The sequence below is a fragment of the Netta rufina genome (genome assembly GCF_964035555.1).
Source record: "Netta rufina genome assembly, chromosome: 20".
In the NCBI taxonomy this organism is placed as follows: Eukaryota; Metazoa; Chordata; class Aves; order Anseriformes; family Anatidae; genus Netta; species Netta rufina.
Window position 1 is genome coordinate 8,403,911 of NC_140144.1, and position 13,766 is coordinate 8,417,676.

At 49.6% G+C, this 13,766-nt stretch overlaps 1 protein-coding gene across 4 annotated transcripts in view; it reads right to left on the bottom strand.

Annotated features, from left to right (window-relative positions):
- Positions 1-3,397: 3,397 nt before the first annotated feature.
- FUBP3 (far upstream element binding protein 3) overlaps positions 3,398-13,766 on the bottom strand; it is a 38,607-nt gene continuing 28,238 nt past the window's right edge. For all 4 annotated transcript variants that reach the window (XM_084299185.1, XM_084299184.1, XM_084299183.1 and 1 more), the window contains 6 exons: positions 11,637-11,797; positions 10,726-10,799; positions 10,164-10,240; positions 6,163-6,234; positions 5,318-5,445; positions 3,398-4,217 (listed from right to left, as the gene is read on the bottom strand). In XM_084299185.1, coding sequence (XP_084155311.1) covers positions 4,209-4,217; positions 5,318-5,445; positions 6,163-6,234; positions 10,164-10,240; positions 10,726-10,799; positions 11,637-11,797 — 521 coding nt within the window. In that variant the 3' untranslated portion in view covers positions 3,398-4,208. The remainder of the gene's footprint in view (positions 4,218-5,317; positions 5,446-6,162; positions 6,235-10,163; positions 10,241-10,725; positions 10,800-11,636; positions 11,798-13,766) is intronic.

Below are 13,766 nucleotides of genomic sequence, written 5' to 3' on the forward strand. Positions count from 1 at the left end.
CGTCCCCAATGCCCTGGGGGTGAATTATTGCTCCCCAGCTACCTGCCCCATCCCCAGACCCCACCGAGGTGCTGTGGGATGGGATGGGGGCTCGGCCCCTGCCCCGCTCGCTGCCTGCGGTCCCTTTCTGTATTTTCCAGCCCTGGCAGAGCAGAGAAATGCCCCATATGTGACAGGGGGAGCACAGGGGGCTGCTCACCCCCACCAAGACGAGCTGCCTGCCTGTCTGAGCGGCCTCTGCCACGTCTGGGCAAAAAATATCCACGGCAGCCACGGTGGCAAGGCCAAAGAGCTTGTTACAGCAAATAAAACCCATGCGGTGCTCCATGGGATGCACCGACACCATTTCTGCACGAGGACTCCAACAGTTCTGAGCCCCCCGCACGTGCCGCAGCCCCAAAAATCCCCTGGAAAACGACCCCAGATTCAGGAAACCCGTGTTCTCGCAGGGCAGGTGAGGCTGTGAACATCCACGTCGTGCCAAAAAGCCACGAGCTCTCCCCACCCACCTTACTGTAAATACAGCGGTACTCAAAACACGCCATGAAATATTTAGTAGCCAGGAAAAAAAAAATAAAAAATAAAGTCCCCGTGCCCGCTCGTCTCTTTCAATGATCACTCGGGTTTAACTTGCAACGTCCATAATGCAGTTTGTTCTGAAATCATGCAAAATTAAAGAAAGTATTTTAGACTGCCTTGAAGCCTCCCCTCTGCTCCCGAAATAGCCTGTGCCCGTTCAGGCACCGAATATAGAGCCCGGGAGGGCGGTGGGGTGATCGTTAGCCTGATGAGATGCTACATACTGTGCTTTTTCAGGCTGCTGCTCGGAGATGCTTTGCAGGATTGCAATAAATGTCCGCGTAGAAGGAGTCTCTGCAGCTGGTGAGCACGGCAGGGGACGCACCGAGAGAAACAAGGCCCCGAGTGCGGCTCCCGGAGGGGCTGAAGCCTCGGAGAGGGTGTGCGGTGAGGGAAGGAGGGCTGCCCGTAAACGACAGGGAAAATTGGGAGGCAGTGAGCCAGGGTGGGTTCAGACGGGGCTGGGGACTGCTGCTGGGCACTCACCTGGGGTCTCCTCCAGCTCTGGCTCCTGGCCCCAAATACCACAGCGGGGTGCAGAGCGCTCCCTGGGCCTCCTCGCCGCAGCCTCCTCAACCCCAGGACTGACCTCCACCAGGAGGCAACGCCACGCTGATCCCCACCCAAAAAAAAAAGAAGAATTAAGTCAGTCCGTGCTTAAACCCGCTTTATTTTGAGGATTCAACCTGCCCAAAGCCGAGCAGAGACTCGGTTCCTCTCCTGGAGGCACCGCAGCAGCTTCTGGGCAGCAAACCACACCTGAACCAGAGGACCTGAGCAGGTACCTACAGACCCCAGAGCAGCACCAGGGGGGGATTTACCACAGCCCCAGCCCCCAGGACACCCCACAGGGCTGGAGGAACCCAGCACGGGGCCCCTGGCTCTGCGGGAGGTGCCAGGGCACCCGCCAGCCCCTGCCCTACAAGCAGGAGCCGTGTTCATAGCAGCGGGGCAGTGTAATGGCTGCGGCCCCTCTGCCCCGAGCGGGCAGCAATAATGGAAAACAAATTGCTGAACTTGGGAACATTTCAAGCACTTCAGCCTGCCAGGACACCAGACTGCTGATGAAAACCCAGCTTTGCAGGCACCATCTTAATGACAGGCCAAATTTCAAAGGCTTGCAAACTATTTCTTTTGCTGCCCCACCCCCTCAATAAAAGGTTGCATCAGAAAGAGATATTTCCATAATTTATAGTATGGGTATTTCACTGGGGAGACTCACTAATCTGTACTTACAGATACATTTAAGAAAATGCATCCTCCCACAATCCTGTGCCATTTACGACTATTGGCACAATCTGTAATACTCAGTCTTCAATTAAGGGACACCTTAGGGTTCATTATCACACAATTGCTCCCTGTGAACCATGCCAAATGCTGTTTTGGCACAGAGCTTGGAAGATGAATTAGAAGGAAGTCTTCTCGGTAATGCCCGCTCCCAATTCCCATCAGCAGCCTTTATGCCCTCCTCTAGCCATTTTTTCCCCCCTCTCCCCTCTTTCCAAGTGGCTTTTACTATCCCATCTTTCACTGTCTCTCTTTGATTCTCTGGAGGTATATTTAGAGATGCTACATCTCCTTTTCTTCCGGCTCTCAACATGCCTCCCACTCCCTGCTTTGCAGATGGGATCTTCTTTCCTCCCTCCCTTCCCCCGGCTGTAAACTCTCCGCTACAGCTGTCTGGGTAACAGCGGCAGAGCTCTTTTGGGTGGTGGAGCACAAACCTCGCGTTTTACAAGGCAGGGCAGAGCCGCCAGCAGCTTTGGCCTGGTTACAGCCCGAAGTCCCCGCGCTCTCTGCCTCTCCCCATCGGCCCTGCGCTGCTCCGCTGATCCCATCCAAAGGGTGCCCGGCGAGCTCCAGGCACAAGGAACCAAAGCTGTGGAAGAGCAACAAGTTCAGGGTGTTGAAACCAGGGGCTGAGCCTCCTTGACAAGCGATAAAACACTTATACAGCTGCAGATTGAGTCTCCGTGCCCGCTTATAGAAAACTTCCCTTTATTAAAATTGATCTTTCGGGCCCGGACAGCTCCAGTTACAGCACCTGACTGGGGAAACACAATGTGGTGGTGCCAAACGGCACTTTGATGTTACAGGAATGGGGTCGCACTGGAATTAAGGCTCGAAGTTGAGGTATTGGAGTCATCCCCAAGTCCTCACGCGAGCCCCGGGCGGCAGCGGGGAGCTCGGCGCGCAGAGAGGGAGCAAACGGAGAGAAAGAGACGGGAGATACTTCACCCACAAGACACCTTGTGGGAATTTTATTATATAGAGTGTAAAATGCAACTGTCAGTCAAATAAAAAGAACACTTCTTTTTCTTTTTAAACACCATGCTCAACATTATCCAATTGCGTTTTCTTTATAGTTAGACATTTCAAGCATAAGGAAAAATAAGGAAAGAACCCAAGAACAGTAACTTCAGTACATTTCAAAACGGAATGTCCCGCAGGGCAATTAAAAAGGCAAGAAAAAATAGCTTCAATTCCGTTTTTTCCTTTAAAAATACACTGTTATCTGTACAAGAAACACTACAGTAAACATTGGAAATCATATTATCCCTTTTATTAAATCAAAATTATTTAGCGCATACTGTGGTTAATACTAGATTCATTTATTTCTCTAGGTAATTTGACAAATATTAGATAAGAAAATATTTAAAAGAAATGAAAAAGCAAAAAACACCTTGGAATTAAAAAATAGTTACTACCTTTTATATGGTTTTATGTTCCACAGTGTTTGTTAAAAGGTACTAATAGCAGGTTCATTTTAATATTAAAAATAACAGTATTTATATTTCTGAGAGCATAGAGGAAGGTCTTTTTCTTTTTTTTTTTTCTTTTTTTTTTTTTAAACAAGCTTGGAGGTCTTAGATACATAAATGCAACTAGCAATGGAGACATGAAAAAATGTATTGCTAAAAAATTAACACGTTTTTATATTACCCCTTTAGACTCTAGAAATTATACAAACCCTACAAAATGCCCCCCCGCCCATAACTTGTCTGACAGTAAGACAGTAACTGTCTCAATACAGAATTCACATAATTAATTACAATACATATCATAGTTCAGTTTTTTAAAAAATGCAATAAAATCAAAGACAGCCAAGATACAAGAAATTAGAAGTAAAACATTTAATGAATTTACATATTTAAGAATATTTAAATACTGTTTAAAATTTTTTTTCTTTTTAGGATTTGTTACATACCACCTAAGACTTCCAAGCCACTCTTTCTGTTGCAACAGAAAAGATCGAAAATTAAAAGGAAAAAAAAAAAACACACAAAAAAACACATGTTGAAATGTCACAGCTCTGGGGTGCGTTTTGGTGCCTGCAAATTCTCTGGCTTCTCTCCAAAAAGAATCCCGGAGGTTGTTTTTTTTTTTTTTTTTGCTGTTTTCTTTTTTACAAATTTAGAAACAGAATTACCAGCATGTCCATAAGTTTAGTACATTACTAATTGTTCCTGATTCTTAGAAAAGTTCAGTATAGATTATCCTACAGCTAGTGTTTCACAAACAAACAGAAAAGTCTTCATCAAAATGTTGCAAATCTAGAAACCTCTGTTACAAAAAGGTTTTCTTCCACAATGATTCCAAGAAAAAAAAATTGCCACGAGGACCTTGTTCTACTGCTCCTAGAGAGAGAGAGGGGGGAAATAAAGGAAAAGTTACTCGGCGGCGGCAAATTCTTACAGCTGCCTAACCCTCCTCCCCCGACACACACACACAGGTCTCTCCGTCCCCGTTGCAGCAGGGCAGGCTATAACCTCAACCGATGCTCCCAACCGCGATCGCGGAGATCTCTGCCCTACCGCCTGCCTTCCCTGAGCTCTCTCCTTCCAGGAGCTCGTGCCTTTTATTGAACAACATCTCCCTTCTCTAGAGGCTCGGTCTTTGCGGGAGCGATGAAGAGAACTCCCCTTTTATCACCACTTCTGGGTCACACTTCACCGGCGCCCGCGGCAAGCGCCGATGCCGCACCCGTCTTGCGCTGCTCGACCCCAGCGGCGCGGGGCTGGGGATGACAGCGGGGCAGGCTCCCCCGTGCCTCCCGTATCCAGAGCTGCTGGCTCTGAGGAGCCAGAGGGAAGGCACGACTCAGTGGGGAGAAGCGTCTGACCCCGCTAAGGTGCCTGTGGTTTGCTCGTGCTTTTTGCCAAAGCATAGATGCTCGCTCTGCAAACCCGGCACGCAAGAAAGCCCTGAATTTATCAGGATAAATCCCACAAAAAAACTCTCCAGTGCTCTGAAGGACAGGTGAGGCAACGTTTTTCTTGGCAGCTGGTTAATCCAAATTGTTTTTCCCCAATAGTTTTCCCCTCCTTTTCAGGGCAGGTAACTCCCCAGGCAAGCACGCTGCTCCTACCCTAGCACAAAGCTTGCAAGAGAAAAGGCGAAGTCTGCACGACGGAGCAGTGTCACGCTGCCTCACCAGCCTGGATCCATCGTTCACTCTACCTAAATTCCCCAAAGCCACAAAACAGCTTGGGGATTATGAGGAAAGCCCCCAGGAAAACAAACAAGCAACCCCTTGGTTATCCCCCGAAAAAAAACCACCCTGTCCAGGCAAATTAGACTCTGGTGTTGAGGTAACACGACGGTAGCAACTGATAGCAACGAGCAATTTTTCAGTTCCTCGGCCACAAAACACCTCCTTGGGTTCCTGTGGCAAAGCAACACCCCCCCAATTCCCCAAGGGAAGCAGCAGCGGGGTTCAGGGAACACGAATACAGACCTGGCTGTGGGCCTGAGCCTGCCCTAGTGTCTGCCCGTAGTAGGCAGCCTGCTGTCTGTAATACTCTGCCCAAGCCATCGTGTAGTCCGGCTGGGAACTTGCCTGAGAAGCAGCGCTGGCAGCATGACCTGGAGGGGAAAAAAAAAGAGGGGAAAAAAGGGAGAGATGAGCAATTCGGCAAGCTCAGGGTTAGGGGTCTCCTCCTGCAAAGCTCAAAGAACAGCCAGCCCCCTTCCGACAGCTGCAGAGCCCTGAAAGAGCGACGCCGGTAGCTGCTGTTTGGATGCGACAGGACAGGCTTTACGCTGGCTGGCGAGTGACAAGCCAAGAGCAGGCAGAAAGCGTTAAAAAAAACCCTTCCCACAGCTGCTGGGACAGCCTGACGGCCTGCACAGCTCATCCGTGGCCCGGAGGCTTCAGCAGCAAGGTGGCAAATGCAGATCCAGAAGCCGGAGCCACGCGCCTCGTAACGGAGCAGAGAAAGGCAGGCTCAGGTTTTTCCCCCCACACCTCTGCGTGGAGTTTTCCTGCTTCCTGACAAGCCACCTTCACCTCTCTGGGTTTTGTGAGCATCAGTGCTCAGCGTGTGCTAGTTTTCCCGGAGGCAAGCCAAGTGCCAGCGTGGACACAGGGGCTACTGAGGGCTGCAGCTCAGCGGGAGCACCCAGCAGCAGGCAACACGACAGAGAGCTTCCAGCCAAAGAACTACATGCACCATCACCAGCAGGAGGGACCAGAGGGGGTTTGCAGGGGACTAGAAGCTGGCAACGCCAGGGGACGGAGATGCAAGTCATCGAATTAGTTAACTCTGTTTCGCTCATCTCCAGCAACCCTGTTTCACTCACTCTGTTTTTTGTAATACTCCTCCCATGCTTTGCTGTAATCGGGATGGCTGTTCTGCTGCTGGCTCTGTTGGCCTGTGCAAAGATGACAACAAGGGGCACGTCAATATGGAACAGGTGACAGTTTCCAGCCAGTGACATCTGCTTCTCCATTAGACAGGCCCTGGCTCTACCTGAATTGCCCAGACTCCACGCTTCAGCTTCCACATTTCCGCAGTGTTGGGCGCCCTCAGTTCAGGGAAAGCCAAGAAAAAGCTCGAGCTCCTGATTTCGTCTCACCTGTGTGTCGCTGAAGTGCCTTAAGCCTAATTCCACCCCTCTCCTCCGCCCCGCTGGGACGTGCTCAAGCCATAACACACCGACTGGGAGCTGCTGGGTTTGCACGTGGACCACCCGAGGCTCTAAGCCCACTCCCAGCTAGCACAAGGACAGCACAGCTCAAACACCTGAGATCCCGGCCCCTCAGCCTCCAGCCACTGCGGAAACGTCCGCATTTTGAGCCATCTCACTTGGTTTTTTGGGGTCTGCATCCTTGCCCATCCATCTGCACCACAAGGCTGTGTGAGCCTGCAGCTCGCTGCCGGCCCCAGCACAGAGCTCTGCGGTAGCCACACGGCTCCTGGCTCAGTCCTGCAGGAGCAGAGGGGCCACGAACTCTGCACAAAGCCCCGGCAGTGCCGAGGGCTGGGGGGGAGCTGCCACAAACACACCAGCAGCCGTGAAACCCAGCACGGGCTGGGGCACTGAGCTGAGACCTGCGTGGGCAGACCACGCAGACCCCAAAACCTCAGAGAAAGGGGGGAAGGGTCCCCTCTTTCCCACACCAAGACGCCTTCAATCCAGCACGTCCTGGTGTTGAAGGGGAGCATCCAACCTGCTGGCTGCAGGGGCAGGGAGCCTGTGCTCCCTTGGAGCAAAGGGCCCTCAGCAAGCCAAAATAAACCTGAACGGAAAACACAGCGGTTAAAAAACTGCAAAGAAAGGCAAGTGCAAACCACTAGGCGCAGGGATGGCAGCGAGGAAGGGGAGAGAGGTGGAGGGAGCTCTTCCAGCCCGGCTGAGCGCCCCTGCTGCATCCCCAGCGCGGCCGAAAGGAGGGCTTTGAAGTGGGGGGCAGGGGGAACACAACACTGCGAGCGTGGTGGGTGGAGGGAACAGGGCAGCAGTGTCCTGTCTGGGGGCATAAAAGCGGGTTAAAAGACTTGACCAACGCTACAAGTCAGGACCTTTGCTGGCAGAGGTCAAGGCTGCCTCAACTGTCCACCTGCTAATGCCGACAAAGGGCCTCCTTCAATGCCTTTTCTTCTGGGAGAATTACAGTCCGCAGCAGGCTGAAAGGACACGCAGCTAAATGCGCTTCACGGCCAAACGTTTCCCCGGCCAGTTAATTTATTTAAGATGGGGGAAGTAATTAAAATCTAAATACATGTGTAGGGGGTGGGGGCCTGCCCCTCCTCCCACAAGGAGGGCACTCTGGGATCTGGCCCTCGGAGCCGGGGACGGCTCAGCCCGTGCTTTGAAGGGCTAGAGGAGCCACGAACACGGGCTGCAGTGCTTGGTTTCCTACAGGCAGGGAGGGGAACCCTTCCTGAGGCTGTTTTCAAATTAAAACTTGAAGGGTAAAACCAGGAATTCACCCAGTTTCTGATAATTATCCTCCTGTGCTGTTGTGGGCTCCACCTGGCCTGACTGGGTCGCGCTGGGAGCTGCAGCAGGAGCGAGCGGTGAGGTTTGCATGGGGCACTGCCTTACCCCGTCTGTCCTCTCCTTACCGGGACTGCCTGGCTACAAACAGGAGCGTGGAGGATCCTGATGGACACAGAACTAGAGAACTGATCTTCTTCCGTCAGGTTCAACAGCAGAAATAAGACATCTGCCCCCAAATCACATCCTCGTGATGCGAAACCCAGCACAGGGGCAGGATCACTGAAGGCAGACCCCTGGGAACCACAGGAACCTGATAAACTCCCTGCAAAGTGCTTGCTGTCGGGATGCAAACTGCACTACCTGGGGGAATCAAAAGGTCTGGGCTTCTTCTATTAACTACCAAACTCTAAAGCCAGAGGATGTGAGCGTGAGGACAACGCTGTGTGTTAGAGAAGGGGAGATTTTTCTCCCAGTAGCAGGTGGGCAGGGTAAGAGAACGTCTGGGGGAGACAAGGAAGAGGGGAAGTTACTCAGGTGAGTTTCTAGACACCTCTCAAAGCAATTAGCAAAGCACGTTTCATAGGCATTTATTCAAAGGTTTTAAATAAAGACAAAAACTGTATCTTTTTTGTAGGGCTTTCCCTGCCCTACTGACTGCTCTGCTTGTGCAGGAGCAGGCTGATTCCTCGAGCTCAGGAAAGCTCAGTGCTCTGGGGATTGCACAGGAATGGATTTGAAAAACATTTCTTCCTGTAAAACAAGCTAGTGGGAAAATTCTGCTCTTCAGTACTGTACTATTCCACTCCTGTACAAAAAAAAAAATCCTTTCAAGCCTGCCACTGCATTTTGCTGTCCTGAAAACCAAGCTACTGACTTTTTACATATCCCTACAGCTCTATGGAAAAATTATGATTTTTTTTAGACTAGGATTTCCGAGGAGCAGAAGCCCTCTCCCAAAGCATTTTTCAGAGCTTAATGCCAAGTCCCTGGTCCCATGCAGGGTTTCTATGTCCAGCTGTAGCACACTAGAAATGCACAAACATGAAGAATGCACCATTGAGGACTTCCATATTTCAGATAAGCACAATTTCATCAACAATAAATGTGATCAGTGCCACAGGGAATCACAAAGGCAATCGCTGGTGGCGTTCCCCCAATACTCCCTCCATCCCAGGTACCTCAAACAGGGGGAATTCAGACTGAAGATAATAATCTGCTCCAATGCTAAACCAGCCACAGCACCAAAAGGCACCTGTCTTTAAAACCCTTCACAATTAAGCTTACCCCCCCCAACCCTTGTCCCCAGCTTTTTTGGTGCTAGCTTTTGTTTTCACAGGAAAGATTCTTATTTCCTGAAAAACTGTGATTAAAAAAACCACTCTGTTGGGCATTACTGCCCATCACACGACCTTTCAGATTAACAAACAGACTACAAACCTGCTCTGCTTAGGACAAACCATTGCTGAGGTAGTTGAAGACAGGACGATGCAGTTACCAACATCACTACCAGCGTTACTTCAGTTATTCTGAAATGGGGAACTTCCATTCCAACCTGCTGAATTTTGACTGAACGGTTTGGGGAAAAAACGGACACCTTGAACCCTGAAGAATAACAGCCAGCCAGGAGCAGAAAGCCCAACAGCAGAGATGATCTGGGCTCAGATCCTGAACTCACGACTACCAACCAACATTCGTGCACTGTTATTTTCGTTTGAAAGCTGGTTATCTGGCTGGGTACGTTCTGGGGATTTAGCACTGTGGAGGCTGAGCAGTTCCCATCAGCTCCCAAAAGGAGATAGAGAGGACACTGATACAGTCAGTGTGGACGAAGCAGGACAACAGCCACACTTAACCTCTTCTCCATTTTCTGCACCTACTTCCCAGTCTTTCCATCAGACTGGGAGTTGGAGAAGAGTTCATAAGGAGCAGGTTCAAAAAAATAATCAAGAATCCATACGGTTAAGAGCACAGAGATGGGAGGGCTCACCGTCATATGTGGTGTGCCTGCTAGGGGAAAGTGGGGCTGGCAAGTGCTTGCTCAGAGAATCCTGGCAGGAGAAAACCTAAAACAGATTTTATTTTTTGCTAGAGAGGAACAGACAGCAAGGACTAAGTTTCTACACAAAAAGGGAAGCAATAAGCAGTTAAGCACACAAAAAACATTACTGTTTTTGATGGACTTTGGCTTATTCTGAGCTCTAACACCACAGCACACCTCTGCATACCTCCTTTACTCAGGAATTCATTTTGCTGTTATCACAGAAGTGATCTTACGGATGAACCTACATTTAGTGGACATGAAGTGGCAATTGCAAATGGGCACCAACCCTTCTCAAACCCAGGTCCTAAAAACTTACTTGGGACTTGCTGTCCAGGCTGCTGCCACGTCTGGTAGGTACTGCCCCAACCCTGTGTCATAAACGCCTGAGGACCACTGCAGAGGACAAAAAGGCATGCTGAAGTAGACAGTAAACACACTTCACAGGTCATATGCATGAAATTGGCTGGAGAAACAAAATTATTTGTAGTCAGCAACTGCTGAGCGAACAGGCAAACAAGGGAACAAAAGGAAATATGTAGATGTTAACAGCTAACCACGTGGATGTTGGTCTGTTCGTGAAGCCAAGGTGAGGACACTTTGTACCGAGCAACACCCCAGTGTGTGCAGCTCGAGCTTCTTTCTGCGCTCACTGCACTAGAAACCAGAATTTTGGAGACACCAATACCTACCTCGCTTATGATTTAGTAGTTGAAATCCTTCCTGTAGTCAAGCTGAAAGGTTTCATCTCTTCTGGATGCTCCCTTTTAAGAGGCTCCACTTACATACCACCCGTTCAGGGCCCACCACGCTTCTCCCCGTGCTTTTACAGCTCCCAGCCATTCCCCACAACACACCCGTGACGAGATGGAGAAGCTTACTTTTGATGAGGTGTAGCGGGTGCTTGGCTGAACGGGCTTTGACCAAATCCTCCAGGTCCACCCATGCTGGTACCCTGTCATGGAATCCACAAATACTTAATGCCAGCTCTAAGCAGAGGGTGAAGGTAGCTAGTATGAGCAGTAAGAAAGGGGAGAAAACAGCCTGGAACGTGTTCCATTAAACCCAAGCACCTGAAAGAAGTGACTGATCCTCCAAGGACGCAGTTCTCAGGACTGTCAGCACACTCCAGGAGCTCAGCTTCAAAAGCAGCTCTGGCCAGCCACAAAGGGGCTAACAGGACTATGGAACAGATAGAAGTTTTCCTCTGAATAGCTTGGATCCTGAGGTTGGTATCAAGCTGCCTCAAGTAATTCAGCACAGAGGTTGTTTTTCAGTTCTGTTCCCCAGTTCAGTATTCTCCTTACTTTCTTTTAACAAGCCTCCCCCTCCAGCAGTACTCCAGCCTGACATTATTAAGCTTCAATACCACAGCGCTGTGTTAAGTGGAAGATAAAAGTCATCCTGGATTTACTGGAGCAAGGGGTTCCGTGTGGTGATGCCAGGACTGTGCCATTTTCACACAGTAACACTATTGTCTTCCCTTCAAAATCCCATTTGCCAGCCTTCTTATCCCTTATTAGAGTTGCTTTTCCCTCTCATACAGCTGCCCACTACACTCAGTGTCAGCAAACAGTTCGATCTTCCTCTGGGACCACAGCAAAAAATTAGTCCAATGGATGCTTGAGGACCAAAGATCCACATAGCTGTTAATGAGCAAATAAATGGTTTTGAAGCTAAATAATGGAAGCGTGTGCATTCTGTGCCATCCTGCAAGTCCAGGCCTACGTGTACCTAACAGTGAAGAAACCACTTCTGAAAGAGACAGACCAAGATCAGAGATGCAACTTACACCAACTTTCTCGTCTATGAGATGTCTAGCGAGTTCAATTTGCTGGGGAACTCCTCTGATTGTGAATATTCGTACACCGGGGTCTGTGTTGGGAGGTGGGTTTCTCTGGAGCTCCACGTGGGCTCCTGACTGTTGATTTATGCTCTTGATGTTCTCGCCACCTGAAGAAAGGGAAATCAAGACAAAGGGTTTCAGCAACTCCTTCCATAAAAGCAGAAAATGAGACTCTGGGAAAGAGGATATGGTTTCAGCTACCTTCTGTGTGCCTCCAGCAAGGCGGGCTGGGGGTGGCAGTAGTGTAAGCAGCCACAACACCTGAGCTCATGTCACTTCTTCCTGCTACCTCATAAGCATGACCTAAAACCATGAGCTATTGAAATGCTTTCTAGGGCACTGATGGTGCTGTTTTAAGAACACACCACCTTCCTGCATGCACACTGCCAGGCTCCCAACACGACAAAAAGCAACCAGCCACACACCTCGTAGCTTAAAACCAAAGAAAAGCTATCTCAGTGTGCTGTTCAATAGCTTATTCCCTGAGAAACCTCTGCTCAGTGCACTTCCTAGGCACAACACAGCACACACAGCCCTCCACGGAGCAGGATTCCAAGCTGTCTTCCATGATCTCAGAGTCAGTTGTGCATGCAGTGACCACGTCTGGCTACTTTGCCATCTGGATACACCAGAGCACCGGAGTGCTTCGAGCAGGATGCTCCGGGGCCAGCCAAAGAGATCTGATTTCCTGAAGACCTGCTAGGTCCCGGTCTCTTAATGAAATTTGCTTAACAAAAGCTTCAGCCAACATTACAATGGTTCAATTCTTCTTTTGGAAGCTCACACAACTTACAGACCAGCTCCACTCGACTGGAGAAATTAAAGGGTACGGGGAAGGAAGGGAGTTTACAAATCCTAAATCACAAACCAAAATTAGCAGCCAAAAGGACACGCAGCAAGCGGGAAGGAGAGCAAAGTAAAGCAACCAGAGATTTTTGTTCACTTTTAATTAAAAAGCCTCCAAAACCCTCCTCAATTTTGCTCGCATTTCCATCTCTATACATCCAGCACAACTTCAAAACAAACTGTGGATGTCGCAGACACTTGTTCGGTTCATTGTAATGGACTCGTGACCTTTTTAACATTTTAAAGCCTTTCTGGGGAAGGGAGGAGGAAAGCTTGCCAAAGGGCAATTAACTCTTTCCAAATGAATTTTAGAAGATGCATTTAACAAAAGATAGTCGTGTCACACCCCTGGGCAGACAACAGGGATTGTACTGTATAGCCGAAATCGAAGCCACTCATTTTCAGCCACACAAGGGAAAGCCGTAAGATGGAGCTGAAAGTCCAAGAAGTTTTATTTTATTCAATGCTTTTATCAGATGCAGATTTGTATCAAGCCCTTGTTTTTTTATTAGGGTGAGATCTGAGTCAACAGCCACTTCCCGTGCTTAATGAATGCACAGGAGCCAACACGCTATGGGTCACGAAGGAGAGGGAGAACTTTTTGTGGGGACAGAAGCATAAACACAGGCTGCTGCGTGCACAGCTGACTACCCTGCTCCTTCCAAAAGCAGACTGAAATTTGAAGCATTCTCACCAGACTGGAAGCGAGAATATAGATTTCATTTCCCCACTTAGCATTCAGCACCAAGCTGGGAGTTGCTGGGGCTGTTTCCATATCAGCTCCCTCCTGGGCAGCACTGAAGGATCATGTCCCTTTATTTTCGGGGTTTGCTGAGAGGCCCCAAGCTCCTACCTGCAGCACCAGGACTCGGTCTCCTTTTTCTCCTTGCCCTTTGGAGCCTGCCACTTGCCAAAGCGCCCCCTCCCATCCGAGCTTTCCTAACTCGGCCTTGAGCATGCAGATGAAGTGACACGGCCAAGAGGATGCCGTGTGGTGCCGGAAGGAGTTCACCTTCCCTCTTGACGGGGTGACCCGCTGGGCACATGGTGGCTGTCTATAGCTGCATTCAGCAGCCCTCTCCATTCTTCTACCTGATGGGGGGCAGAAGCGATCCAAGAGTGGCCCCCCAGCTGGACGTGAAATCGTAAAGCAATTAATCAAACCTGCTAAAAGGCAGAGCTGACAAGAGCCAGGCCAGCCACGTTATCTGTCAATATTGCTGTATTTAT